Below are 27,803 nucleotides of genomic sequence, written 5' to 3'. Positions count from 1 at the left end.
GCTGAGGAACTGAGATATAAAGAGGGCAGAGCCTCCTGTAAGACGGGCTTCAAAGGCGGCCCAGACCTGTGAGAAAGACGACGAAAGGAACCAAGGGCAACGGAAAGGGCTCTCTCTCAGCTCTGTTCAGCCAAGAAGAGAAGCTAGGAAGGAAGGACTCACTGCTGGAGAAAGGGATGCGACAGAAGAACACGACACAGAGGAAACAGAAATGCTTGAAGTCGGTTCTGCGCCTGCAGTCTCTGAGAAGAATAACCCCGGTTACAGGGGTGGGGGATGGAAACCTCAGGCAAGGAGCAGCAGATGGCTGGTGACCCAGCTGCCCTAAAGCAGCACAGAGGTAGCACACCTGAGCGGGAAGACCCCGGGCTGTGAGTCAGACCGACTCGGGCCAAACCCTCTCTCTTTAGGCCCTCAGAACCTCAGTTTTATTGTTTCTAAATAAAGAATAACAATTCCTGCCTCTGGCCTAGCACACGAGGACAGAACTAAACAGAGGCACAGAGAATTATCCCTTGCCCAGGGTCTGGAGTGACAGCAGTAACCACAGCATCAGTCCCTGGAGCGAGGTATGCACGGGGCAGACCCCATCTACAATATCAGGCTCAAGTGTGGTCCAGGGCACAACGTAGAGCACACACTGAGGACCAAGGGCTCATCCTAAGGTGACAGAATAGGAACTTTAAGGGCTTGTGACCTGTGCACATGAGAAGATGATAACTCAGAGAGGGACTGAGGGACTCCAATTCTAGAGCTGTCAGGAGCAGGGGAGACTGGCTCATTCCACGGACTCCACAGGGAGAGCCGATCAGCGGATGCTCATTCTAGGGAAGTCCAGAGATGGATCTAACAGACAGAGCTGGAAAAGAACACAGGGGGTGTCTTACAATGTCATGAGCTCTCAGTCACAGAAAGCAAGGGCCAGACACCCATGTGAGGGGACGCTACAGAAGGATCCTTGCACCTGAGGCTGCAATGTGCTCCTGGGTTTTTTGTTTGTTTGTTTTAATTATTTATTTATCTTTGGCTGCGTTGGATCTTTATTGCTGCGTGCAGGCTTTGTCTAGTTGCAGCGAGCAGGGGCTACTCTTCGTTGCAGTGCATTGGCTTCTCATTGCAGTGGCTTCTCTTGTGGAGCATGGGCTCTAGGCGCGTGAGCCTCAGCAGTCGTGGCACGTGGGCTCAGCAGTTGAGGCTCGCGGACTCTAGAGCGCAGGCTCAGTAGTTGTGGCGCACGGACTTAGCTGCTCCGCGGCATGTGGGATCTTCCCAGACCAGGGCTCGAACCCCTGTCCCCTCCACTGGCAGGCGGATTCTTAACCACTGTGCCACCAGGGAAGTGCTCCTGGGTTTTTTTTAATCATGACTTATCAGTGCAGAAAGGACGAGAGCTGTCATATTCTTCTACTTGTGTGCTGTGATCATATCCCCCCTTCCCAGAGATCAGATCTACTTTGCCTTGTCAAAGAGGAATTATCAGAGCCTATAAGGTGGAGGAGATAATAAGAAATCCTATCCCACAGATAATAGAGGTGAAAGCACAGGATCCAGCAGGGTGCACATAAAAAGAAAACAGGAGAGGAAGTTTCGTCTTTCCTGTCACCCTTCTACCCCTTGCAGTTAACATATCTTAAGGTTACCAAAGCTGTAACTTGCTAAGTGAAAAGACTCTGGCAAACAGCACAACCTCATATAGACGAAAGGGACATGCGGTTAATGTACCTTGGGTTCTACCACTGGGGAGAGCTGGTTCCCACCGACGCACTATGGGATGGCAAGGAGGGTTTCAGTTATGTGGAGAAAAAGAGAACTGCGTTAGTCACAACAGCAACTCAGGGCCACCTGCCTGCCTGAACCTGCAAGGCTCACCCCTCCCTCCCCATCTTTATGTCAGATCATCACCATCCGTGGAGGAAACACAGGTCACTGCCCGACCTCATGGACAGATGTCCCGGGCAGCTACCAGCAATCTGATCGGGGGAGTGAGAGGCACGTGATCGTGGGAGCAAAGCCACTGCCAGCTCCATCCTTCCTGGTTCTCTACTGTATCACCAGGGAGTCTGGCATACTGCTGGACATCAAGGGATCTATGCGGCAAGGTCACTGGAGCTTCTCTATAGGGCAGAACCCCTGCATCTTCAATGACCTTGCTGCTCAAGAGCCTGCGACCCTCCCCTTCAGCATGGGGGTCACCCACCTGGTCAGGGGCCACAAAGCCCTCCTCATGCCTTTCTAGACTCTTTACAAAGCTTCCTCTCCAATCTACTTTATCCCATAACCCACCCCCGGGGTCTCCTTTATCCACATTATGTCCTCATTCAAAATCTGTGCAACACTCCCAAGTGCCCTGGAGAAATAGGGCCAGGATTCGAGATCTTCTCCGGCTCCATCTGACTTGTGGCTCTGACCTTACCTCCTCCTACTCCCCACCATTTCCCCAAACCTGCCCGTGCCCACCTCAGCATCTTCTCTCACCAACTCTAGGTAGCGTGTCCTGACTTGCCCTGACTCTAGGATGCCTTGGGCCACACCACACCTGAACATTTTCTCAAAATGTTCCTGTAATTCCTGCCTGCCCAGCAAACTTGATAAAAGCTTCATTGAGGTAGGGACAGGACCCAGCCTGTGTATCCCAGCACTGTGCTGGACACAAAGAAGTAACTCAGTCATCTTTATGGATAGACTGATGGGCTGACCTTATCCACGGATTCACTTCTCAAGTCTTCGAGACTACAGGAGAGTTTTTTCTGAGCCCTGGAAAAACACAAAAGAAAGTCAATAAGGAAACAGTAACTGGAGAAGGAGGTACGTGGTATCATTCGTGCAGAGGACACTTCAAATGTTTAACTGGTAGTCTATCTTGGGCTTAGGGTCAAGGGCAGGAAAAAAAACAAAACACCCTCTCATCATAACCGTTACACACAAGATGAGACTGGCCCACTTTGGGGATGGCCTGGTCTGACAATGTCTTGGTGAGGGCATGAGAGCATCACTGAAATCCAAATCAAAAGTCCTTGGCATTCCTCAAAAAACCCGAATACACTCAATTCAATGGCATCAGTGGGAGTTGGCTGTTGTGTTGTCATGAAAGGAGGCCAATGTCTGTGGAGTCAAAAGCCAATACTGCCTGGTCTGGGAGTCTGACAGTAATCCAGCGAGGGAGGTGGTGCCACCTTGGAGTGGAGATGAGCACATCAGCCACAGCTCCAAAGCATCACCTGCTAGGATCCTTCAACCCTCTGCTCTGTCTCTGTATGCCCTGAGCAGTCTGCTCAGAGGAATTTGCTTTCTCCGGGGCTATTTTGCAGAGAAGGGCACCAATTGGACAGAGAAGAGGCAACAGGGTTACCTTGTGTCAAATCTCCTTGGTAGTGATATTTCTCAGTTCATATGAATAAATCAGCACCTGTTAGTACATTAGTCTCTTGTGAGTCTGGTCAGTGTGAGTCACTCAGTGCCGACTTCCGAGTGAACTCATCAACCAAATTTCTTCTTCTGCAAAACTAAGGACTGGCCAGTTGCCCTCCTTGACACTGCCGTTTTCCTCTGAGGCTAAAGGCTCAGGGAACGATGGCTTTCTGGAAAATGGGGTTCGGAGTGCACAGGCTTCAGACCTCTGAAGACTCAGTGCCCTTCTGGGGAAGCTCCCACCACGCTTGTGGCTGTCTTCCCCAGATACCTTGGCTGAAAGGCAGCCTGCTCTCAGCAGTAAAGCTCCAGATCCCCATAACTTGGAAATGTGTTCAAAAGAGCTGATGTAGGGAACTAGAAATAGGTTCATTTTCGAGGGAATCAGTCAGGTGGCAGTGAAGTGACCCCACAGGCCAGCTCATGATAAGCTCATTGCTATGTGAAGCTTCCCCAAGGCAACTGGACCAACTTCCCTGTGAGGAGAAATGGTCCTCCCTGGAGAATGTGGATTGTCACAGGGCTAGATTCCCTGAGAGCAGGAGGGACGTACCAGAGGGGCTGACGGGAATGGCAGGCACACCTCACAAGGTGCTCTGAAGGACCACTAGGGGGCACAGATGAGGTGCAGCCACCTCTCCTGAGGCCCCACCCCCTGGCCAAGTCTTTTCTCAGTGACAATGACCCGGACCTTCAGCCTGTGGGAAGGGAAGGCCCTCTGTGGCCAGGGCAGGTAGGCATGGTTCATGACTGCTCCACCATTTTGGCCCTTGTGGCCACTGCTGGGGCCAAAAGGGAGGGCAGGTGTGCTCAGGACATGGTGGTTGTGCTCACTGCCACGTCTGGAGCCCCGAGAGGGGCCTGAGAGCACAGTGGCTCCACGGAGATGCTTGGGCCTCCTACCTGCTTTCCAGTGATTTCTGCGGTAGCGGGGGTGGTCCCACCGTGGGAGAGCTACCTCTTGGAGATACCTGCACCGGAAATGGAAGAGTCACTGGACAGATACTGTTTGGAGATCACCCACCATCCTTTCCCCGTTTTTGGACAATTCCTCTTGGGGAGTTACATCTCCACCCCTGGGTACAGCCGTGGCGGCTACATCAATTCCAATGCCTTGCTTTTTTGAGATGCCAAAAAGGAAGACATATTGGACAAGATCAGGTGCGTTCAGGGTGGTACGGCTGTAGACAAGGAGGAAGATATACTGAACAACCTTGGCCAACTTGCCTCTCCTTCCAGGGCCTAAGTTCACATTCTAGCAGTAGAGTCCTGACAAGTCAGTCCTGAGACCTGAATCCCTGCTGCCCCTGCCTTTTCTGAGCTTGGTTCTTCAGCTTTTCCTTTCATTCAGTGAGCCACTGCACACCCTCTTAAAAACATTCCTTGTTGGCAAAGGTCAGCCGGAGTCGATTTCTGCTGGCAATGAGCAACTCTGTAGTTCATATAGTCAGTCAACAAACACGAGCAGTATCTACCGCCTGCCAGGCCCTGTGCTGGGTGTGGGGCAAGCACTGCCCATATCAGGGAGTCAGGTAAGTTAATTAGGATGAAAGAGCAATGCAACATGTCCCTCTGATACCAATACCTATAATGTAATATGGGGACAGAGGGGAGGGAGGGGATCCTTCTTGTTGGTGGGAAGGTTAGGAAGGCTTCAGAGGGGAGAACACTTGAGCTGAATCTTGAGAAATGAGAATGAGCTTAGCAAGGAGGCCAGAAAGGCAAGAGTATCAAGGGTGGAATGAACATGAGCTAATCTGGTGGTAGATAAGGATGCAATTTGATATCTTTCCTGTCTGCAAGGGCTGCCTCTTCTCTCTAGAAGCCCAGTATCTTTTTGGTCTACCACAGAAAGAACCCTGGCATCATAGTACGTAAGTTGTTAAAAGCCTGGGCTTTTGTGTTCAAGTCCAAGTTCTGCCATCTACTTGCTGGGTGACCTAGAGCAGATTACTCACCCTCTCTGAGCCTCAGCCGCAACACAATAAAAGAAGAATCCCAATGGGGTCATGAGGAGTAAATGAGGTGAGTCATGTGCAGTGCTCATCACAGGGACCACCCAGAGGTACTGGGTATCAGTTACTGCTATTATTGCCAGCAATCTGGGATGCTTGCTCTGACTACATAACTGGGCCACCGGGTGACACTTTTGCTCCTCCCTTAATTAAAAGGGTTGAGTTGGACTGCTAGGATCCTCTTCACTGTGACTGTTCTGGAGTTTCAAGAACCTTTTGGATCCTGGGCTGAAACCCCTTCTTCATCTGAGATCTGTATCTATGAGTTAATTTGCCTACGTGTATCTAGACTAAGTCCAGAGAGGTTCATAGAACTGGATCAAATTTTAAACAAGAAAAAAGGAAATCTGTATGCTGGTTATAGAGGCGGGACGTTGTCTGTGAAATAGGAATGTATCACTTCAAAAGTTCAGCTATCCCTCCAAATGAGCAAGATGCATTCATTCATTCATTAAACAAATATTTGTTGAATCCTACTGGGTATCAGGCATCACTGCAGATCCTGGAGAGACAGTGGTAAATAAAACAAAGAACACCTTTGGTCTAGGCTTACAGTCCAGAGATGAAAGGCAAAAATAAACAAGGAAACCAGTTAAAAAAGAAAATTCCTATCCTGGGAAGTCCAGTATCCACTATGCTGTCCCTCCCAACCGGAGCACAGGCCCTGATGCCTCCCCACCCTCAGTGATCTTCCCGAGGCCTCGGGGGCTAACTCCATCGATTTAAGTTTTTCTACCTGTCAAGATTTACACCTGAGAGGTACCTGACTGGTACCTGACTAGATCCTCCCCCAGGCCCAGGGTAAGCTCCTGGGGCCTGCTGAAACCCCACATCATGACTGGAAACGCAGTACCTCTGGTTTAAAAAGTTCTTCAGGGCCTTTATTTGCAGTGTTCCAGTTTCTGAAACCTCCCTCCAGTTCTTCCTCATTGATTGAGAGAGTTCTTTCTGAAGGCCCTGGAAGCATTAATGCAGAAGAGATGATTACCACCACGTGACTTGTTTAGAAACCTATAATTGTACCACAAAATCCTAACGTTGTTTCTCCTTCATTAAGAAGGACAAAGAGAAAAAAAAAAAAAGGACAAAGAGGGACTTCCCTGGTGGTGCAGTGGTTAAGAATCCGCCTGCCAATGCAGGGGACACGGGTTCAAGTCCTGCTCCAGGAAGATCCCACATGCCACGGAGCAACTAAGCCTGTGTGCCACAACTACTGAGCCTGCGCTCTAGAGCCCGCGAGCCACAACTACTGAAGCCCGTGCGCCTAGAGCCCGTGCTCCGCAACAAGAGAAGCCACCGCAATGAGAAGCCCGCGCACCGCAATGAAGAGTAGCCCCCACTCGCCGCAACTAGAGAAAGCCCACGCGCAGCAATGAAGACCCAACGCAGCCAAAAATAAATAAATCAACTTATTAAAAAAAAAGGACAAAGAAACACATAAAGGGACATTAAAAGTGTGATTCAGAAGATTCTTCAGGGCAACACAAACAGCTCTCACTGCCCTGTGACTTCCTGTGGGAACCCAGGTACCCAGCAACTCAAAGAAGGCTCCCCAAGTGTCCTGGCGTCTGCTGGGGGAAGCTTTTAGATTCTCCAGGAGGTGGGCAAGCTCTGATCCCCAACGAGGGTACTAAGCTGCCTTTGGATCCAGGTTTGACTGCACTCATTGCCTCTAAGAGGTGTCCTGGGCAGGTGCATAGATCTTCCAAGGGTAGGGATTGCCAATGGCTCGAATTGAAGGCTGTCTTTCCTTGGCGATCTGGATAGTCCTTGGAAGTTCTGAACTGACTGCCATTTGACACAATTTCTGGAAAGCAACAGCTGCCAGTTTCCCACCACCCAGGGCAGTCTAACCAGCTCCATTCTCCAGCAGAGCATTTTTCCAAATGAAGATGAGGACTCTTCTGGCAGGTCTGCCCCTGGATTTAACACAGTAGAGATGGAATATCTGGGGGAGAAAATGGCAAGCTCCCCCTTGCTCTTACCTTGAGTCGCCATCACGATCTCCTTCACCCTTCGGTACTGGTTTAACAGCCCAGTAAGCTCCTCTATCCGACGGTCCTGTCACAGAACAAGACAGATTTCTATGTAAACAACACCATTAGCACCTGGTGATTTCATCTGGGGGCCCTGGCTATGTTCTGGGCACACTGAGAAGAAATGCTATGTGGAACCCGTAGAATATTCCAAAGGGAAACACAGTGTCCAGGCCCTGGGTTCTCAGTGGTCTACCTCCTGAGCAGCTGCAAGCACTCTTGCCTCTACCTGAAGGCTATGAGTCCAATCTCTAGTCATAAAACAATCCCTGTTTGATACAGCCTTCGAGGGGCTCAAACATTTCCTGAAGCAGGAAACTCACTGTCTCCCTACCCTCCTGAAAGAGCCATTGAAGTCTGCCTCCTGGTCCGAGTATTGTCCTCTGGAGCTACGTGAAGAAAAAAAAAAAGACTAAAATAAAGCTGTCGTATTTCTCTCAAAACTCTCACTTGCTCTGTAGGAGGCTGAGATTCCTTACACAACAGAGGAAATTCCCAGAAGGATCATTTCTTTCAGCAAAGGCTGGGGACTTGGGAGGCCACACAGATTTCAGAGTTAGATCAACTTGGGTATGACCCTGGCTCTGCTATCGACCGTTACCTGACCTTGGGCAAACCTACATTAGCACTTTGAGTCTGTTTCCTCGTCTGTAAAATGCAGGCTTGTGATCCTTAGAGCTGATCTTTTTGCCAGATAGGTACTCTCTAGTTATGGAGGTGGCTATTTTATGATTATGCATCACTAGTTACGGTGGGTCTATCACCAGATCATGAACGTGGGAGACTGGTGAACCGTTCTTGAGTTTTGCTAGTAGTCTGAGCAGCAGCTATGATATTGGCGTAACCTCAGTGGTATTTTTTTCCCTACACCTGCATGAACAGGCATGGCTTTATTCTGCCTCTGGGAGATGGTATTTAGGCAAAGCTCCCGGGCATCAAAGCCAAAAAGAGGTGGCTGAGCCACGTGTCTAGGAGGCAGAGGCCAGTCTCCTGACACTTCCTGAGTCAGTGGTCTGATGGGCACAGCCCTGTCCAAAATATCAGAGACTAATAGGACCAAACAGAACCAGGAATGTCAGCAGGGAAAGGGCAGGCCCGCTTGATGGCCATCTTACCTTGTCTTCATTGGCAACAAGCAAAGTTTCCATCCCCATTTTCAGACGTTGGATTTCTTGGTCTAAAAGAATTTAGGTATAGGAAGAATTATTTACGTAGATGCAGACAACTATTCCCACCTGCTAAGATGCTATGACTTTCCATAGGAATAAATTACACGTGGCTCCCAACTTCTTTAAAGAGCCCATGATGGTGTCTGGCATAGAGTCAGTCTCATTACATATTTGTTGGACTATTAAACGAATGAACCTACTATTTTGTCTTCTCTTTATAGACATTTGTGGGGAAAAACCAAAATGCCATTTATTCAAGGGTGACACAGAGGAACCCCCAAATCTTTCACAACTGACATCCCACAAGGAAACAGACATTTATCCTTTATAACTTGAGTAGGCATGTACCTGGGCTGCTAACTGCTTTCAGAGAGAATCACACTGTCCCATGGACTGTAGCAGAGGAGAATTTAAAATGAGAAAAAAAAGAAAGTCTATAGCTGAACAGAGACAGGGAAAGAATGATTATGTAAAAAAGAGTCAGGTACTTGGCTCAATTTAGAAGGTCACAGTCGGAAGTGACTAACAGTATTTAGCTGGATCTATAGATATATTAAAACAAACTCTACTGTTAAGGAAAACAATCTTAGTTCATCATAAACCTACAGAATTTCTCTATGGGCCAAGGGATCTTTGTCAGTCTGTGGTGGACAACACATTGCCTTCTCTCACTTTGGACCCAAGTGACTCTCTCGAATTCTTCCCAAACTAGTCTGGAGAGCCAGGTCAAAGGCCAAAGCCTAAAGGAGCTGGGGGTCTTTCTGCCAAATATGTGGAGGTCTAAGACTTAACACATAGCTAGTTTTTCCAAACAAAGCCCTATACCCGTCCCCAAATTGGGTACTACAGAGAATAGGGATGTCTATGTAAGAAAAATACAGGAGACAAGGGGACAAAACTATGTATAGTCACCCCATCTCCTTTTGGGATGCTTGCTCCATCCGACAAGAATAGGAAGAATGGATTTATGGACTCTGTGTAAATGGTTGTAGGGATTCATTTTCAGAGGAAGGTGTGGAGTGCTGCTCATTATCTTCGGCTCTGGGCGGCTAAAGATCAACTTGGCAACCCGGTTTGTGGAGGGGAGGGCAGTAAGCTCCAGATGAAGACTGGCAAACCTTGATGCCTTGGGCAGGCCCCAACCCGAGCAAGGCCCCAAGGATCAGCTCCAGGGGGTGCCCGACGATGGAATGGGGTGGGGCCTGGAAGGCAAGGCCTGTGGGGAAGCATGGAGTGCAGGGGGAAGCCTGCCTGGCCCAGAAGTCAGGGCCTGGGGAGCTCTCTATGCAAGTTTAGCATCACAGACAGTCTAGAGTATCTCAGGGGTCTCCAGCCTCCACATTAGGCCGTGGCAAGTAGGTGACACACTCAATGGCTTGGGAAGACAATGAGAAAGGCTGGCGGAGGGATGAGCTTATGGGTCACTAATTTCCTCCTCCTCCCGCCTAAGCCATTGTTTCAGGGCTGCACAGCTTCCCCACCCCAGCCAGGGATCCAAGCTAAGCGGTGCCGAGGCCCAGCTGCGACTCTGTAGTGGGGCTAATTCACAGGGCTACGTGACCTCCTCCAGCACTGCTCTGCAGCCCCAGGGCCAGAGGAGAAGCTGGAGGGTGTGTGATCATTTTGTATATAAGGCAAATAGCTGTAAATGTCAAATACGCATTAAGAATATTTGAGGATTTAGCCTCTATTTTTAATCAGCAAGACTTGAACTCCTCAGGGACCATTCACCATCCTTTCACTTATTCAGTAAATATTTCTTAGCAGCCATGGGCTGAATGCCATGTGAAGCTCTGTGGATATGGTCTCAAATAAGAGAGACACAGTCACTGCCCAGAAGGAGGATGACAGTCTATACAAGAAGACCTCACGAAATACAACACTGATCAATTACAATAAGTACTATGAAAGAAAACAAGAATGCTGAGTTTGAGAAAAATGGGGGCACCTAGTTGAGGTAGGGTGGCCAGGAAAGGTCTTCCTGAGAGGTAACATTTAAGTTGAGATCCAAAGGATAAGAAATAACGAATTTGTTTCTGTAACCTCAGGTTCTTATGTGAGTATCAGGCAGGGATCCATTCAATGACTGAATGAATTGCTAAAGCCTCTTCTTTGGTGATGACACAAAGACAAGTCCTTTCAATTAAGGGCAAGAGTAAAAGCTCCAGAGGTAGCTGCACAGAGAGCTTCAATGGTCAGAGTGCATCTGAGAAAAGACTTCAGAGCTGAGTCCTCCAAACAGGGGAGGGGTTCATGGTAATGATTCCACAATAGAGCTGGGCTTTATAGGCCCATGCATGCACCCACGAACACACACACACACGTACGTGCACATTGCATGCCTCCTCACACAGCAGTACACAACACCCAGAGACACACATGCCCACTTATAAGAGAGGGCCCAGGGCCAAAGAGCAAACTGCATGCTGTCACAGGCCAGTTACCTTTCTCTGCATGGTCATTGTGCAGAGCTGCGGTCCGGGAGAGCTGGCTGTGCAGACGCTCAATTTCTGCATCCTTCAGGGCTACCTGCTCTTGCAGCTGGGCTACCTCAGCCTGGAAGAGAAAAAGCCATCCTAACCAGCTCAGAGGGCCTACCAGACCATGACAAAGTACCTCAAGTCAGAGCCCAGGGCCAGTGGGTCCTAAGACACATTAAGAAGGTAGGAGCAAAGCTGCCAGAGGTGAGCAGTTAGAGGTGTTCACTGCCCTCCCCACAAGGTGGAGCTCTGCGGAATGAACGCAGTCTTCCTGCCATTGTGGACATGCCCATGGCCCTGGCCATCCACCTGCTCTTTCTCCTGCATCCTCCTGCCTGACCAAGCTCTTTCCCTCCCATGCCTTCTGCAGCTGAAATAAGACAGAGGCCTGAGGAGGTGGGAACGTGCTCAATGGGAGGGCTGCCCTTGCTCCAAAGATGGATATTCTCTTTCTGGACATGGTCTTCTTTCTCCCAAGGTATTCTGCAGTAGCATGTACGTAAACCATTGTAACAAGTACGTTCATCTTTCGTTTTTCCACCCCATACAGGAAATACAGTGGAAATCAAATCACTACTAGTAGACAATGAGTGAGCCAAGAGTTCCCTTCCTCAAACTCTCCCACCCTGAATGCATAGCCACTGCCTCTGCCCAACCTCAGACATCTACGCTCCTTTACCCAAATGAAATTACATGCAAGCATTACATACAGTATTCAGGTGTGCTGAGTGGACGTACTTTTGTAAACCAAGCATATAAGTACAACACAGGCGCATACACACATTCATACGGGCAGCAGCACTGGGGGTTCCCAAGTCTCTACTAGGTACAGCAGATTAAATTTCACACGTAACAGCAAGTCAGGTGGTCCCTGTGTTCCCATACTGATTAGAAGATCAGAACTGGGTAGGTCCCATCCTGAGAGGCACACTGGCTTTGGAGTTAAACTTGGATTCTCTCATTTCCTAGTTGGGTAAGTGGTTTAACATTTCTGAGTCTTGGTTCATCTATAAAACCAGGAAAATAGCATTTAGCACAAGGGGCTGCAGTAAGGAGTAAGTATGGTAAGGGTTATGAACAACTTAGTCTCATGCTCAGTAGACAGTAAGTCCTCAATAAATGCCACTTCTGTTGCTGCTCTCATCCTATTCCTTCCCTTATGGATAACTAGCTAGTTCTCTGAGCATCAAACCAGACTAAGAGGGGCTTCCCTGGTGGTGCAGTGGTTAAGAGTCTGCCTGCCAATGTAGGGGACACGGGTTCGATCTCTGGTCCAGGAGGATCCCACATGCTGTGGAGCAACTAAGCCCGTGTGCCACAACTACTGAGCCTGCACTCTGGAGCCCACGAGCCATAACTACTGAAGCCCGTGCACCACAACTACTGAGCCCATAAGCCACAACTACTGAAGCCCGTCTGCCTAGAGCCCGTGCTCTGCAAGAGAAGCCACCACAGTGAGAAGCCTGTGCACCACAATGAAGAGTGGCCCCCATTGCTGCAACTAGAGAAAGCCCGCGTGCAGCAACGAAGACCCAACTCAGCAATCAATCAATAAAATAAAATAAAATAAAATAAAATAAAATCTATAAAAAAGAAAAGAAACAAAACAGACTAAGAAAGGGGGTGAGAACTAACTCCCAGCCAGTCAACGGCACACACAGCAAAAGCTTCTACTCTGGGCACCCTCTCCCCATGTGGTAGCCCAATCGGGCCCCACCTTTATTCTGCAAGGTTATGGTATGGGCTTGTCCTATCCCGAGGTCATTTTTGAACAAGTCAAGTAATCAAATGAGCACTGGTCCTATTGGTGGCCCTTCCACCAAACAGGCCTGTGTTCAGCTTCAGGACACAAGGACTGAGAGCCTACTCTCCATCGGCCCCGTGCTCACTGCGTTCTTACATCAACCCTCACTCAATCCTCACAGGAAACCATGGGATGAAGCAGTACCCCTGCATGTCACTGGGGAGAAAACAGGAGTAGGGAAGGATTTGACTCCCAAGTCACAGAACTATTCAGCGACCAGGCCAGGACGTGAACCCTGCCTGCTCCAAAGCCAGGGCTCCACCCAGCCTGGGCTGTCTGCTGCTGAGTTAATAGCACAGATGAGGGCTCCTCTTATGGGGAGAGGGCTCCCTGAGCCCACCTCAAGGGGTTCTGGACAAACCTTCCCTAACATCCCCAAAATGGGCCCATGTAAAAACAAAGAGGTGGCAAAGGGGTGGGTTTCCTTACCCAAAGTCCCTACAGAGCACTGTCCCTTTGCTTGGTTTCCACCCACAGAGGACAGAGAGCTGGGTCCAGCTGTACCAAACGGCTTGCAGAGACTCGCGGCCATGGGCAGCTCTGCACAGCTAACCCAGGGCCTTGGAGCCATGGGCTTACGGTTGATGGTGACAGTGGCTTCTGAAAATATTAGCCTTGGGACTCAATCCAAATGCCTCTCATTTCTACAAGGGCCAGAATATTCTTGGAAGATATTCTCTTAACTTTTCTTGCACCTTCCACACGCATTTCTCCCCTTCTTTGTAGACAGGGTGAGAGCTGGTCTCTGTTAGGAATCCGGATGCCTGATTCTTGTCTTTGGGCCCCACAGTGGGCACCAGTGACGAGATGCTATGCAGGCAGAGCCCAGGCTCTTCTTCTCTGAGGCCTGCCTCTGGGTGAGGTCATTTATTTACAACTCTACAGACCAAGTGGCTGGGCCCAACCTCCCATGTGCCACTTTTCACAGAACAGGCCAGAAATGACAGGTGCTCTCTTATGCTTAGAAAGGTATCTGTCCCTAAGCTGGGAAGTCTACAACAGCCCAGAGGCTGTGCACCTGACCATGGGGAAAAGTATGCTACTGCCATGGCCACTGAGGCTGGAGCTGTGTGGCGAGAGGTCTGGGACAAAGCCAGGAAGACTGGCGCCAGGCAGAGATTGGGGCTCTGCCTCCCTGCAGGTGCTGGGCCTTATTAAACCCAGGGACCCTGCCCTACCGCCGCTGCACTGAAAGACGAATCACACTGACGGACTGAGAAGCTTTACACAGAAAATGGAAGAACTTTCAAAAACAAGGCAGGTTTCAACTGCAGGGAATTAGGATGACAGAGGGAAAGGAGCATGAGTTTTGGAACGACACAGACCCAGATCAGAACCTCACCTTGGCCACGCTGAGCCTCAGTTTCCTTACCAGGAAAACGAGGGTAATAAATCAATAGACCTCGCTGGGTTATTTTATGGACCAAATGAGAAAATGTGTACAAAGGGCTTAACACATTCTGGCACACAGGAGGGTCTCCAGATGTGGCGGTTATTAAATAACCCATAGTATCTCAAAGGTCTACATGCCAAGGCAAAGCGCTTAGGTGATTTAAACGAGTTGTTTGGTTTTATAAGAGAAGGTGGAGTGTACAGCTTCAAAGGTTTCACCAAGACAGGACTCGCTTGAGGGGATCATGGGGATGGAAGGTTCTGAGCTTTTAGAGAAACAGTGCTCCTCGAACTGGGGGTTGTGAAGCACAGTGCACACAAGGGGACACGCAGATAAGAACAAAGCAGTAGATGATCAAGCAGATTGTCTAGCGCTGGAGCTGACTAGCTGTAAGATCTTGGGAAAGTTGCCTAACTACTCTGTGCCTCAGTTTCCTCATCTGTAAAATAGTTAAGAAAATTACTTACGTTTATGCAATAGAATATTATATAGACATCAACATCATGTTTGGAGTTTTCTTTTAATAGCATGGTATAAAATTGTGTATAAATTATCAACATCAAAAACTAAGAGAGAGAGAGACCCCAAAAAGAGAAATGCCTGGAAGGAAATATTAATAGTGGTAGCTCCTGGGCAGGATACAAATGATTTTTATTCCTTTAAATTTTTGTGGTTTAAAATTATCTATAATGGTTATTATTGTTTTTAGAATCATTTAAAGTTATAGAAAAAATAAAACTGAAAGTACAAACTAGATGTTAAGAAAACTCTAAGATGAAAATGCCTACAGGACCATCTGGTAACACCTGTGGTTGGTGCTGCAGAGCTCTCAGTGGAAAGGCAGGCGTGCACCCACCCACCAGAGGGAGCCTGGCCAGCTCCTCAGGCAGGAAAACTGCTTCAGGGTTTTAAAGCTTCCCGCCCCCAACCCCAGAGAGTCCCTCCTCCGCCTGCATGGAAGTCTAACTGTATACGTGAAATTTCCTAATGCTTAAGTGACAGCTAATTCGACGTTTTAAAATACAACGTTCTGGCCAAAACAATAAATGTGTGGGCTGAATCCATTCCAACTATTAGAGGAAACTATTAGAGAAAACAAAGGATGGAGGGATAAAATTTATTTCACGAAGGAATGTATCGCGGGTGTCCTTTAAACAGCAAGCTCCCCAGTTCAACAGAAACATGATTTGGTTAAAAAATATTACAAGTATATATTTTTAGGAATTGCTAAAAATAAAGCATGCCTCTTTTTAGAAACTGATTATTAGAGGGACTGCTAAATTTAAAATGATGCAGCCAAGACAATGTTGGCATTCATCTGCCCTAGGACTCATCACTCACTGGTAGAGGACCTGCTTGGCCCAATGTCAGCCTGGGGGTGCCATGGGACACAGAGAGAGGAAGGAGACTTGGCGACCTCAGCAGCTCATAATCTCATGGGCTTTCCCCAGGAGAAGAGCCCTCCTGGATTAAATCTCTCTGCTCGCACAAGCTGGGCACCATCTCGCGTACACACAGTGGGATCAATTCCCATTCCTCAGCCTTAAGCTACAGCACACCCCAGACCCTCCCCACTGGGCCTCAAAGCCTCTCCGTAAACATCAGAACCGCCTTTTACCTTGGTGGCCTTCAGTTTCCATTCATACTGGTTCCGTTCATTTTCCAACTCTTCCACCTTGATTTTGAGGTGCCGGAGCTCCTGCAGTAACTCCTAGGGGGGTGAGGAAGAAAGACAGAGTGCTGCTGGTTAAAGAGCAGGATGTTCCTGGGATCTACAACCCTGGGTAAGGCACATGCACAGTGGATACCACGGCAGGAGCGACCGCATCAGGCTGCACGCTGCGGCTGGCTCCGATCTTTAAACACGGTCCTCGTTTCAGGAAAAAGCTATGTGCCCATCACAAAACAAAGGCCAGGGAGTTCCAGACAAAAGGAAGAGAAAACTTTCTTCTTTCCAGAACTTGTTCTCCCCGCCCCTTTCTGACATGTGTGTTCCCCAAATCATGCACGTATGTGTAGGGGGAAGGACAGGTAGGATTTGGGAGCAAGAGAAACAGATGCAGAAATGAGGCAGCTTGTTGCAGACAAAGCAGCAGGAAGCAGGCTAATAGGGGGCATCTCTCTGTGCTGGGGGTCGAGGAACCCAGGGGAGGAGGTCGGCGTTCCTGCAAGGCTTCACAGAGGAAGTGACAGCCAGGAGGATAGAAACAAAACGCTAAAAGGACAGATGCTAAGTGTGAAATGCAGAGGCCGGTCTGGGTGTTCCAGTTCAGAGGAGGGGTTGGCTTGAAGAAAGGAGGGAGGGAGGAGGCGTCCAGGGAGAGGGCAGACAGCCTGCTGGGCTGGAGCAGAGGATGGGCAGCATTCAGTGGGAACCCAGACCGGGAAGATAAGGCGGGCCCTTACTGTAAAGGCTTTTGGATGAGAATATAAGGAGTTCTGACGCCATTCTTTAGATAGCAGGGAGCCTCTGAAGGTTGCTGGGTGGGGAAGTGACACTTAAACAACTTGCCGATGGTGGAGCTGGAAATCAGGGCTGTATCTTCTGACCCCAGGGCCCCTGCTTTCTAAAGTAGCCCTTTAGTAAAGACACCGCTGAGCACCCTTATCCCAAACCTAGGTTCCTTTAATGGACAAATGGTCCTGCTGACTGGTTTCTATCAGAAAAATTAGCATAAAAGTGATGACTTCCATAGACTTTCTGAACTCCAGATTCACACAACAAACTTCTCACAACATCTCCACATGGATGGCACAGAGGCATCTTACGACTGTCATGAGCCAAGTGTAACTCTTAATTCCCCCTCGTAGACATCCCTGTCTCACTAAATGGCGTCTCCATCCTGTGCCAGAAACCTGGGCTCCATCCTTGGCACCTCCTTCTGTCTTCCCCCCCTACATACGTAACTCATCCCCAAGGCTTCTAAATTCTACCTTCAAGGAAATCACCGGAATCTCTCTTTTATCTCAACTCTACCATCACTAGCCGTTAGTGCTGAGAGCCTGGACAGCCTCTCCACTGGTTGGTCTTCTGTCATCTTGCCCTTCTTGAAGCCATCGACCCCCATGGCATCCAGGGGAACAATACAATTAAAGCACAGATCTGATCCTGGCCCTTCCCTGCTCCTCAAAGCTCACGAACTTTAACCCACGACCAGTACACCCTGGCGGAACCCAGCACCCTGCCTGCCTCTTGTACTACTGTCTCTCCCCAGTTATGCTCCAGCCATGCTGGATACTGTTTAGTTCCTCTTTCTGACTTGGGCCCTCACACATGCCTCTCCCTCTGTCTGGAACTTTCTGCCAGGTTAACCCCTGCCCATCCTTCAGGCCGCCATGAGCAAAGCTATTCCAACCTCTACACTTCATCAGGTCCCTCTGCTATACTCTCTTGTGGCATCTGTATAACCTCCTACATCATTTGCAATTGAACAGTTACTGGTGTGATTGCTGATGGCTAGTCCTCCTCCTATACTGTGGACTCCCCGAGCTTTGCTGACCTCTGGCACATAGTTAGGTATGCATTATTGCTGGAATGAACGAACACTTGCAATTCAAGCCATCATTTAACTGGCCTTTGCATCCTGAGACAATCCACCAGAAAGTTACATTGCCTACACTTGCATTTTGCAGGGCTACTCACTCAGATTTTCTTATAACTGAGGTGAACATTTGTTGATGCCCTTTTAGAAACGTATCTTCCAAGCTAAGATTATTGCCTCTGTGATCCGCAACATTAGACTTGAAGGCCTGTTGTGACTCGTAGCAGATCCAAGATCAATTTCTGAGAACATTTCTGGCCCTGCCTGAGGGGGCGCCAGGCCTGCTGATGGCAGAACTGAAAGTGTGCAGGTTACTGCTGAGGGGCTGCCACTGTGGGGACACAGAGCATGATGACTTCCAGGCCCTGTGACCTCTCTGGTGCATCCTCTTCCTTCTAAGCTATTTGTTGCCCATCGTGGGCTATAAACAGTGGTGCACAGCATAACTTCTTTTACAAGTCTTTCTGGGGTAACTCACTCACCATGGGGCATGCCCAGCACCCCTCTCAGAGCTTCCCTTTCCAAATCTACACCTACATCTTGACTCTCAATTTTTTCCCCACCGAGGCCCCCTCCCCTCATGCCCAAGTCTGGGTAGAGATTTTCAACATGTCCCATAGTTGAGTACGGATCATGGCAACTTCCTACAGACATGGCTACTAGGCCCTTGACTTTCCCTTGGGCTTCCAAGTCCTCTTCGATAGCGGGCCTTGGAGGCACAGGCTCATTTCTGTGCAGCTGCCATCACAAAGGACCTGGTGACGCCAGTGCAAGGGGCCAAGTCCAGAATCCCAGTCAGATACACCCCATAGGGCCCACAGGTCATGAAATCCCTCGAATGTGATTACACGGGAGAACTTTTCCCGGAAATTCAGATGATGACAGTTGTCACAGCATATGGACACTTGTGTTCTATTTTCTCCCTGGGGATAAACCTCTTTAAAAATAAACTTGAGAGGATTATTTTATGATGCTATTTTTTTCTTAAATTAAAAAAAAAAAAAATGATGTGAGCTGAAACTTCATTTAATCTCCCAGCCCAGGAGGGAGAATCAGTGTCTGAGTCGCACCTGGGAAGGGGACCCGAAGCTTGCTTTTACACCAATGCCCCGTCACTCAGGGCACCTGACACACCTCATTCCCAGCCCTGAGGGAGATGAGTACCGCCACCGGTCAGAGGGTTGGCCTCGCCGGGTCAGACCCTGCTCGGTGAGGGTCACGGAGCTCAGCTCACATCCCGAGGGGAGCGAGTCCCAAGCTCTGCCCAGAGGTGACCACGGATCCACGTTAAGCCAGCGCACGCTGTTCTGGGTAGGAGAAGCCCCAGCCCCTCCGCCAGTGAGATGCCCCACACACGCATGCTCCGATATACTTAAGTGTGGTTCCTACAGGTGACCCCTCCCAACGGGCACACTCCTGGCCGCAGGGCTGGGGCCGGGCCGCACCGTCGCCGGCTGCCACCTCCTCAGGGTGGTCCCTACTGAGTGAGAGGCGCTCTTGAATCTGCCTGTGGATGTCCAGCTGCAGCCTACACATCTGCTCCTGCAGCTCACTGATCACATTCAGAACCGACTGCAGGAAGGGAGAGAGAGGAGAAGAAAAGCACTCAGGGTCAGTCAGGGCTCAGACATGGAACTCCTTAGGAGGGAACAGAAGGATGGAAGGCGGCACATGGCGGTCGCTATCCGTGACCATACGCTCTCTTCACAGGAGCCAAAAGACGTGGCATTTCCCTGACCTGCCCCATCCGTGGGCCTGTCTGCAGTATGGCCTTCGTGCCATACTGGGGCCGTCCTTGCATGTCAGCGTCTGAGGCGCAGAGTCTAGCAAGAGCGGAGATGGGATCACATACGGACGCATCCCTTCTACACTCGCCAACGCCCTCCCCAAACATGCCAACACCCGTGCACAGGGGACATACGGCGCACAACACGCTCATGCACGCTACTACGTCCCCAACCCTAAACGCTCCCTCACACCCGACACCAGACCTGACTCCTCTGTAGCCTCAAGAACATTTTGGCCTTTTATGGCAACTTTGGAAAATAACTGCAACCCTTGGAATTCATACCTACTCAGTTTTGAATGCCTTGCACTAGCAGCTCTGCTGGGCTTTCCTTTATCTACTCCACAGACATCCAGCGTCACTCCGCAGAGACCCAAGGCCACAGTAAAGCAATGGCGCTCGCAGGTGAGTGAGGAGAAACACACAAATAACAATCACAACAGGCTGTAAGTGCTACACCAATAAGACTATGGGGCTTCCAGGGAGTGGTGAATGACTAATTCTGCCTGGGTCGAGACAAAGAGATGGGACGAGTCTAAGTGATGTCAAGTAGGCGCATTCTAGATCCCTTGCCTGTGCGGGGGAGTAAAGGAGACGAGGAGTCATGGGCCTGGCTGGCAGGGTGGAGGATGGTGCCACTCACGGCAACAAGAAACCCAAGAGCCTGGGGAAGACTGCGGGCAGCTGATGGGGCCGCGGCAGGGGCATGGAGTTAAGGAGACAGTTGGCAATAGATCCCAACAGAGCCTAGGGTGGGTGGGGTGGCAGCCAATTAAAGTGTTTAGCCCCTCTCTGCCCACCCTTACTGACATTCTGAGCACTGGCACCTGGTACTGAGAGGTCTGCCCCCGGCACCATGAGAACTGTCCAGGCACGCTAGAAAGAGGTTTTCCATCCCCCAAAAAAGTGTTTTCTAAAAGAAGAAAAGCTCCTCCCCCGTTACCTTGTTGTTTCGTAACCCCCTTTTTCCAATGTAGAAGGAAAACTGAGGGTCCGGATGGCAGCTTGGGTCTGAGAGGGCACTGCTAGGGCCCCTATGCCAGCCTGCTCTCCCTCCAGAGATGCCACTTGAACTGGGAGAGCTGCAAATGCAGGCATCGCTGTCATAAGCGGGCTCCTGGCCTCCCAGCCACTCTCTCTTTGAGCTAGCTCACCTGAGTTAGCCCAGAGGCAGCCCCACGTTGTGTTCCCCCAGAGTCAGTCGTCAGAGGGTGGGCCTCACCTGTTCATCTGACTTTGGTAAACACCTCACATGGTGCCTGGCACACGGAGGCCTTCGATAAATGTGAGTTTGCTTTCCCCACTGCTTCTCCTTTTGCCACCAAGTGATTGATCCATAAGAAATGAAGGACAGAAACTGGGAGAGCAACAGAAAACACCTCAAGGTCATGCAACACAGTTAAGGCCCATGTGACATTGATCGCTGACAACAAAAGCCCAGTGGCTCTGCACCCTCCAGCATGCTTCCCTTACTGGCCGCTCTTCCAGAACCTTTAGTCTCTCCTGGTCACTGGCCCTGCCGGTCTCCACACCTGCTCTTCTCTCTCATGTAAGTTTCAAGAACGTCACGGCCCTCACTCTTCTCTTGTTCCCTTCATTGTTGTCTCTCTCAAGTGAGGGGTCTAGACCCACTGACCCTGATTTTCATCACCTCATCCCCACCCCCACTCTCCAAGCAGATGAGCTCGAGCTCTGTCTCCACCACACAAGGGGTCAGCACCCTCCTCGCGGTCAGATCCACACACGCATCCTCTGTCCTCAAGCTGCGTGGCTCCCTCGTTTTACTCCTTACCTTCAGCAGCTCTGCACTACCCAGGTTCTTCTGGCCTCTCTTTTACTCTTTTCCTGCCAACTTATAGATCACTCCAGTCTGTGGAGGTCTTCATGAATCCCAATGTCAACTGATCCATTTAGTTTTTCTTTGGCTTTCTGTCATCACAACTTGAAGGCCTTCTATATCAGCAGCCAAATTATGGACTAAAAATGCACACCAGGCAGGAGGACTAAGGGCAGATGACATGACCCTCTACAAAAAAAAATCTTCCTAGAGGTAGTCTTAAGGTATTATTCATTATCACTTGGGTACCCATATGCCTATTTTAGCATTCATCCTATATTCCTCTATCTTATCTACAAGACCATCCCAAGCAATGTTTTCGCAGTGCCTCACTGAAGTGAGGATTTACCCAGCCTACCACTATAAGATGCACTCCTGGCCAAACCAGTGAGACCAATCAGACGTAACTTACTCTTAATGGACACAGATCCCTACTTTGTCTTCTGGCTTCTCACAAACCATCATAGGGTTGACCTCAAACGCGACAGACTGAATTTTATAGAACCCTTCTAACTTTCTTTGCCGTTTTGAAAAAAAGAGGAGGAGGAGGAGGAGGAGGAGGAGGAGGAGGAGGAGGATAAGAAGAAAATGGTTACTTCCAGTTTTTCAGCAACTCACTTGATTTCTCCGATTCCTTAAAATTCACTTATAAACAAGCAGCCTGGGGACTGCTGTCCTAAGTTCTGTGCACCTGTCAGAGGCATCAGTGGAACCAAGCCCATTCTTTCTTTGATCTTCTTATTGAGAACATAACTTTAAAGGAAAATCTTCCTACTGTCCTCAGAACTGTCCCTTTCAGTGCGGTTTGATCTTCCTGATACTGTTCGTGCAGGTGCACTTTTATCTGTCCTTTCTACCTTTTGTACAAGCCCCTTTGAAAACTGGTTCCTCTCACTCAGCCATAAAAAGGAACAAAATTGAGTTATTTGTAGAGACGTGGATGGATCTAGAGACTGTCATACAGAGTGAAGTAAGTCAGAAAGAGAAAAACAAATATCGTATATTAACGCATGTATGTGGAACCTAGAAAAATGGTACAGATGAGCCGGTTTGCAAGGCAGAAGTTGAGACACAGATGTAGAGAACAGACATATGGACACCAAGGGGGGAAAACTGCGGTGGGGTGGGGATGGTGGTGTGCTGAATTGGGCGACTGGGATTGACATGTATACACTGATGTGTATAAAATTGATGACTAATAAGAACCTGCAGTATAAAAAAACAAAACAACTAATACTAAACTTTCATTGGGTTATTTGTATGGAAATATGTTAATATAAATGGTTTCAGACATTACATGGAATTTCTAAAAATCTTAAAAAAAAAAAAAAAAACTGGTTCCTCTCAAGGTACCTCTACCTTTTCCTTTTTATTGATATATTATTTGTGAGGTTACACAGTCAGAAATAAGTATATTTTTATGTAGTTCAATATCCTTGAGTCACCTCTTCTACTGCTGAACTTTCAAAGGTATGATTTCCAAGGTCCACAGTGCATGTCTGTCTATGCCGCGTTCTCCCCTCCCTCACTATCATGAACTCTCAAAATAACAATGGCCACTCTCTCAAGATACCCATCACTTTCACTTCATAAACTAGTTTCTAGCTTTGCTTCGGCATTAGAGCCAGAGTGGCAGTTTTCCTGGTTTACTTTATCTACATTCAGGGCAGAAACTATAAATGCGGGGGTGGAACGCAAAAACAAAAACCAACCTTTCGATACCTAGGTGTTGAGCTGGAGCTTTTTTAAGGGCTATCCAATTGCTGCTCGCTCTCATTACTGCCCTCTGTCTGCCTCCATCGGTCTGGGGATCTGTATCAGGAGTACACCTATTTTCCTCCACTGCTCCATGTGACCATTTATCCACGCCCCAGCTCTTCTGGAACACTCTCTTCTAAACTCCCTATCCACGTAGAGGTGCTGTTTTCCAGTATGTCCAGCCTCAGGCTTGGCACTTCCACTTACTTTTAAAATCCTTTATTTCCAGGGCTAGCCCCTCTCCTCTCTTAGTAGGTCTTTTCTCTCCCATAGGGCAGAGCCTTTTGTAGCAGTGTTTTCAATCTTGGGTCCCACATCATGAAGTCCAGGTGACATATATGAGGTTCTAATCCCTGTTCTGTAATCTCAACTCACTTTGTTTATTACTCTTGCTTTGCCAACCGTCAAAGTTTTTGTTTGTTTGTTTGTTTGTTTGTTTGTTTTATGGTTCTTTTCTATGTGAAACTAACTACTGGGCACTTCCCATAATCATAGTCTTTCCCACCCCATCCTACTTGTTAAACTTATTCACAATTTTACTTAGTTGTTTCTCTCCCGCTTCCTTCATGCTCAGTTTAATACTGTCCTGGCACTCTGACACATAGCAGGTGGGAATACCACCTCCACATCTGTCAAAATGTCAAGTGTGTTATACCCTTTGACCCTTCAATTTCACTTCAATATCCTCACACATTTACAAATTTATTCACAATAGCATCATTTGTAAGGGCAAACACTTGGAAACAACTTAAATGTCCACCCAAGAGAGAACTGGTTAAATAAATGAGGGCATAGTCAGAGAGTAAAATAATATGTAAACATAAACATGAATGAGAAATTTTTTTTAATGTATTTGATATGAAACAAGCTCTATGACTGCTCAATTAAAAAAAGAAAGGTCTAGAATAATGTGTATCTGTGCAAATATGAGGGAAAGAATTTATCCATATAAATTTGCTTGTCCATGCATAAGATAACTCTGAAGGATACAAAGCAAACTGAGAACATTGGTGTCTGACTGCTGGCTGGGAAAGGAGAGGTTTTGCTGCATATACCTTTTTGAACTCTTAATTTCTGAATTGTTGGAGTATATTTCCTATACAAACAAAAATGAGTAAATAAAATAAAATGAATAATAAAACTCTCCTAAGTCAGGCCAGCTCTTCTCTGAGCAAACACAATCTTCCCAGCCTTTGCTCTGTACTCCAAGTTCATCATTCCAATTGCAACAATTCAGAAATCAGAATCCCTCCCTTCCAAGGTCCCACCCATAGGAAGAAAGGAAGCAGGACACCTGCGCTGTAAGACATTCCATTTTCTGCCAGGAAATCCTAGAGATCATTCCGCTTCTCTTCAGGCTTGTGTATATCCCTGATCAATTGGGCTGATTTCATGTCCCAGCACATGCTGTATCTCTGTTCCCCTCTAGAAAGGCTGCTCAGCTACTATGCGCAGAACCCTTTGGATCTCACAAAGGGATCCAGCTGCAGGCCTCCCTGCATCCCCAGTGCTTAGGGAAGCCAGATGCCCTTCTCCAAGGAAGATCTCTCCAAGGGACATGCCTTTGATAGGTGGGCCACCCCGAGGTTTTCCTTTGCCTCTGGATCTCTTTCTTTCATGTGCCAGCCTCCTAACTGTGGTATTTACTTTCCATGTTGGTCACTTCTCCTGCAGTCCTGCTTTTCAGGAGTAAACCTAATTGGTCCAATCTTGGGTCTCCTGAAATGACCCAGAACCACTGCAAAAGGCTCAGGAGAAAAGGTACAGTAAACAGGAAATCCAGTATTCACCCACATCTCATAAGGGTCACCACTGACTCCTGAGCAAGGCTGTCTATCAGGATTGTCTCCATTTAACAAGAAACCTACACCTCAAAGTCCTTGGGTTTATAGACAAACATTTGTAATCACTTCCACAGCTGACTACAGGGCAGCAGGATACCTGCTTAGGATAAAGCCTGAGCTACACAGAGAAAGTTTATTTCAGATCTGGTTACCTCAAAAAAGTCCCGCCTCTTTTAAACCACAAGCAATCAGGCTTTAGGCTAAGCACATTCACTGGAAAAACAGCAGCAGTGTAGGATGGGAAGCAACATTCCCTTGATTCATACAGCTACAACCTTGATGACCCCAGCTAGCCAAACGCCTCCCTCAATATAAACAGCTCCACCAGGCACATGACAATAGTGCAGCTTAAGCAGCCCTCTCCATGGTTCTAAGCCTCGGGTGTTCCAGATAGTTACAAACAGTGGTAGAGAGTCTGAGCATACCAGTAAAGATTATGTTTAATGACAAGAATGAGAATGTTGCTTCAGGTCATATGGCTGTTGTTCCCTGATTATCACAAGTTTGAACAGCCTGAAAAACTCCTCCACATGGAAACCTAATGTTTGTACTAGCAACTGGGTAGGGCTGTTATCGGGTAGGACTGAGGCCAGCAGCTCAGGGTCTGTGCTGCCTCATGCACGAATAGTCTGATGGAAAACAAAAACAAAAACAAAAATTCGGATTGAAAAATAATCCTTCAGAAAAGAAAAAATAAAGCAAACAGTAAAACGACTGCCTTAGCTGTGCTTGGCCCAGAAGTGGGAGCTCCCCTTCCTTCCCTAGAAAGGAACTGAGCTGCTCCAGCTCGGTACTAACTCAGCATTCTGCCACCATGGACTGACCCTCATGCTCATACACACCCATGAGTGGGCCCATGTCCCCTACAGTGACTGGTTCAGAACCAGGCACATGACCCAAATTGGCCCACTGATATGCAATCCTGGGGTTTTCCTGGAATCTTTGAGAGAGAGAGAATCTCTCTCTCTGCAGAGGTTGCCAGGCTAGTAGGATCTAAAGCTGCTGATGGCCATCTTTGTCGCCACATATGGAGAGCCTTCCTGAGAATAAGGCTAAAACAGAACCAAATGAGACACTAAGCCTGATTTCTAATGACACGGTAAAGCCAGCTGGATCTAGTGATATCAGCTTTTTAAACCCTAGACTATTCCAGTTGTGTGACCTAATAAACCCTCCCACTCTTTCCTTTCTTTCTTTTCCTTGTTTCCTTCCCTCCCTCCCTCGCTCTCTCCCTCCCTCCCTTTCTTCCTTCCTTGGTTTTGAGTTGTCTCTACCACTCTAAGCCTTCTTACAGAGTTTATTCAATTCTGGCCCCCAAGCCTGAACGTATATCCCCATGTGATCACACATTTTGAAACATCGGTAAAATAATTCTAAACCTGTAGAAAATCTAATTGCTTCTCCCTGAACATTTAAGAAGCACAGTCTATTTACCTAACACTTCACACAGATAAGCTTTGAGTGTGCGTAAACTTAGCAGTAAGTCAATAATGTAGCTAGGTCTACATTTCCATTTCTGGCATGCTTAAAAACACAATCAGTAAGTAATTGATAAAAGCTAGTTATCCAGCACTATGCTAAGGACTACACATATACATTATCTCATTCTTTCCTCGGAACAACTGAGCAAATAGGAAGTATTACAATCTCCATTTTACAGAAGAAGAAACAGAGTTTTGGGAGGTTAAATTACTTGCCTAAGATCACAAACCTACTGAGTAGCTGAGCTTGGATTCCAGCCAAGAGGTCTGATTCAAGAGCCTGCATTCTTAATCACTAGAAGATAGAGTCCTCAGCTTAATGGAGATAAATTTTCTTTTGGCAACTATACTTCTTACTAATGAGCATGTTCTCAAAAGCAATGCAAAGAATATGCCCCACATATTAGAAGTGTCTCAATCACCAGTGTTTACCCAGTAAACACAGAAATGTGCCAGGTTTCCGGGCATGATGGTGTTGGCGTTTAATTGAAAGGAACAATATCCACCTTTAGATTTTAGAGATGCCTAAATGGAAGAGAGGATACCAGATCCTATGATAGAGACTTAGCTTTTGTGATTTTTTTTTTTCGACTTCATCACACAGTTACCCATTTTACAGATAAAGAAATTGAAGTTCAGAGAGATTAAGTAGTTAACTTGCTGAAGTTCAAAGAGCTATTAAGCAGTTAGGTCAGTAATTGAGCCAAGGTGTTTCTAAACCTAAAGGCTATTCTTCTTTCCACAGCTCACAATACACAGTGTACAAATATAGGGACTTGTAGGTAGAGGCACACGGAAGGTGGTTATCTAAGGTTAAAACAGACTGTTCTGAGCTCTAAGCCTAAAATTTATCCAAAACATTTATCCAAAAAAAGAGTCTGGCATGCTCTACAATGGCATATGGAGCCTGAGAAAACAAAAACAGAAACGAGATACAGGAAAACATTCTCTAAGAGAAAGCCTGTGCATGGGCTCACCCATAGGAGCCATGAGGAGGAAAGAAACACATAATCTAAGGGTTGCATCTGGGTCTGTGAAATGCACATCAAAGAATGTCTCTAGACTCCATGGACAATGATGCTGGCTTATTGAGCAGCTGACTTCATCCCAATACGTGGTCATTACCTTGGCTCTCACAGAAGACATCTTGGTCTCTCCAAGTCTTGTCTGATCCTTCCCCCACTACTGCTTCCCTTTCCATCCTTGTCAGCAGCTTGAGGGAGGATACAGCCTTAGAGCCAAAACTGGGT

The 27,803-nt window shown here is 47.9% G+C and overlaps 1 protein-coding gene across 24 annotated transcripts in view; it reads right to left on the bottom strand.

Annotated features, from left to right (window-relative positions):
• PPFIBP2 (PPFIA binding protein 2) overlaps positions 1-27,803 on the bottom strand; it is a 151,545-nt gene that overhangs the window by 19,722 nt on the left and 104,020 nt on the right. For 17 of the 24 annotated variants that reach the window (XR_005020882.1, XR_005020883.1, XR_005020884.1 and 14 more), the window contains 9 exons: positions 19,237-19,419; positions 15,924-16,016; positions 11,073-11,184; positions 8,575-8,636; positions 7,409-7,484; positions 6,277-6,380; positions 4,312-4,379; positions 2,697-2,754; positions 1,723-1,764 (listed from right to left, as the gene is read on the bottom strand). Coding sequence is in view for 17 of the 24 variants with exons in the window: in XM_036860136.1 (XP_036716031.1) it covers positions 1,723-1,764; positions 2,697-2,754; positions 4,312-4,379; positions 6,277-6,380; positions 7,409-7,484; positions 8,575-8,636; positions 11,073-11,184; positions 15,924-16,016; positions 19,237-19,419 (798 nt within the window). In the remaining 7 variants the exon portion in view is untranslated. The remainder of the gene's footprint in view (positions 1-1,722; positions 1,765-2,696; positions 2,755-4,311; positions 4,380-6,276; positions 6,381-7,408; positions 7,485-8,574; positions 8,637-11,072; positions 11,185-15,923; positions 16,017-19,236; positions 19,420-27,803) is intronic. The other 7 variants (XM_036860151.1, XM_036860144.1, XM_036860145.1 and 4 more) reach the window with 3 other exon arrangements.

Source organism: Balaenoptera musculus, chromosome 8, assembly GCF_009873245.2.
Source record: "Balaenoptera musculus isolate JJ_BM4_2016_0621 chromosome 8, mBalMus1.pri.v3, whole genome shotgun sequence".
NCBI lineage: Eukaryota > Metazoa > Chordata > Mammalia > Artiodactyla > Balaenopteridae > Balaenoptera > Balaenoptera musculus.
The sequence above is the reverse complement of the archived record's forward strand: the minus strand, read 5'-3'. Positions and strand labels throughout refer to the sequence as shown.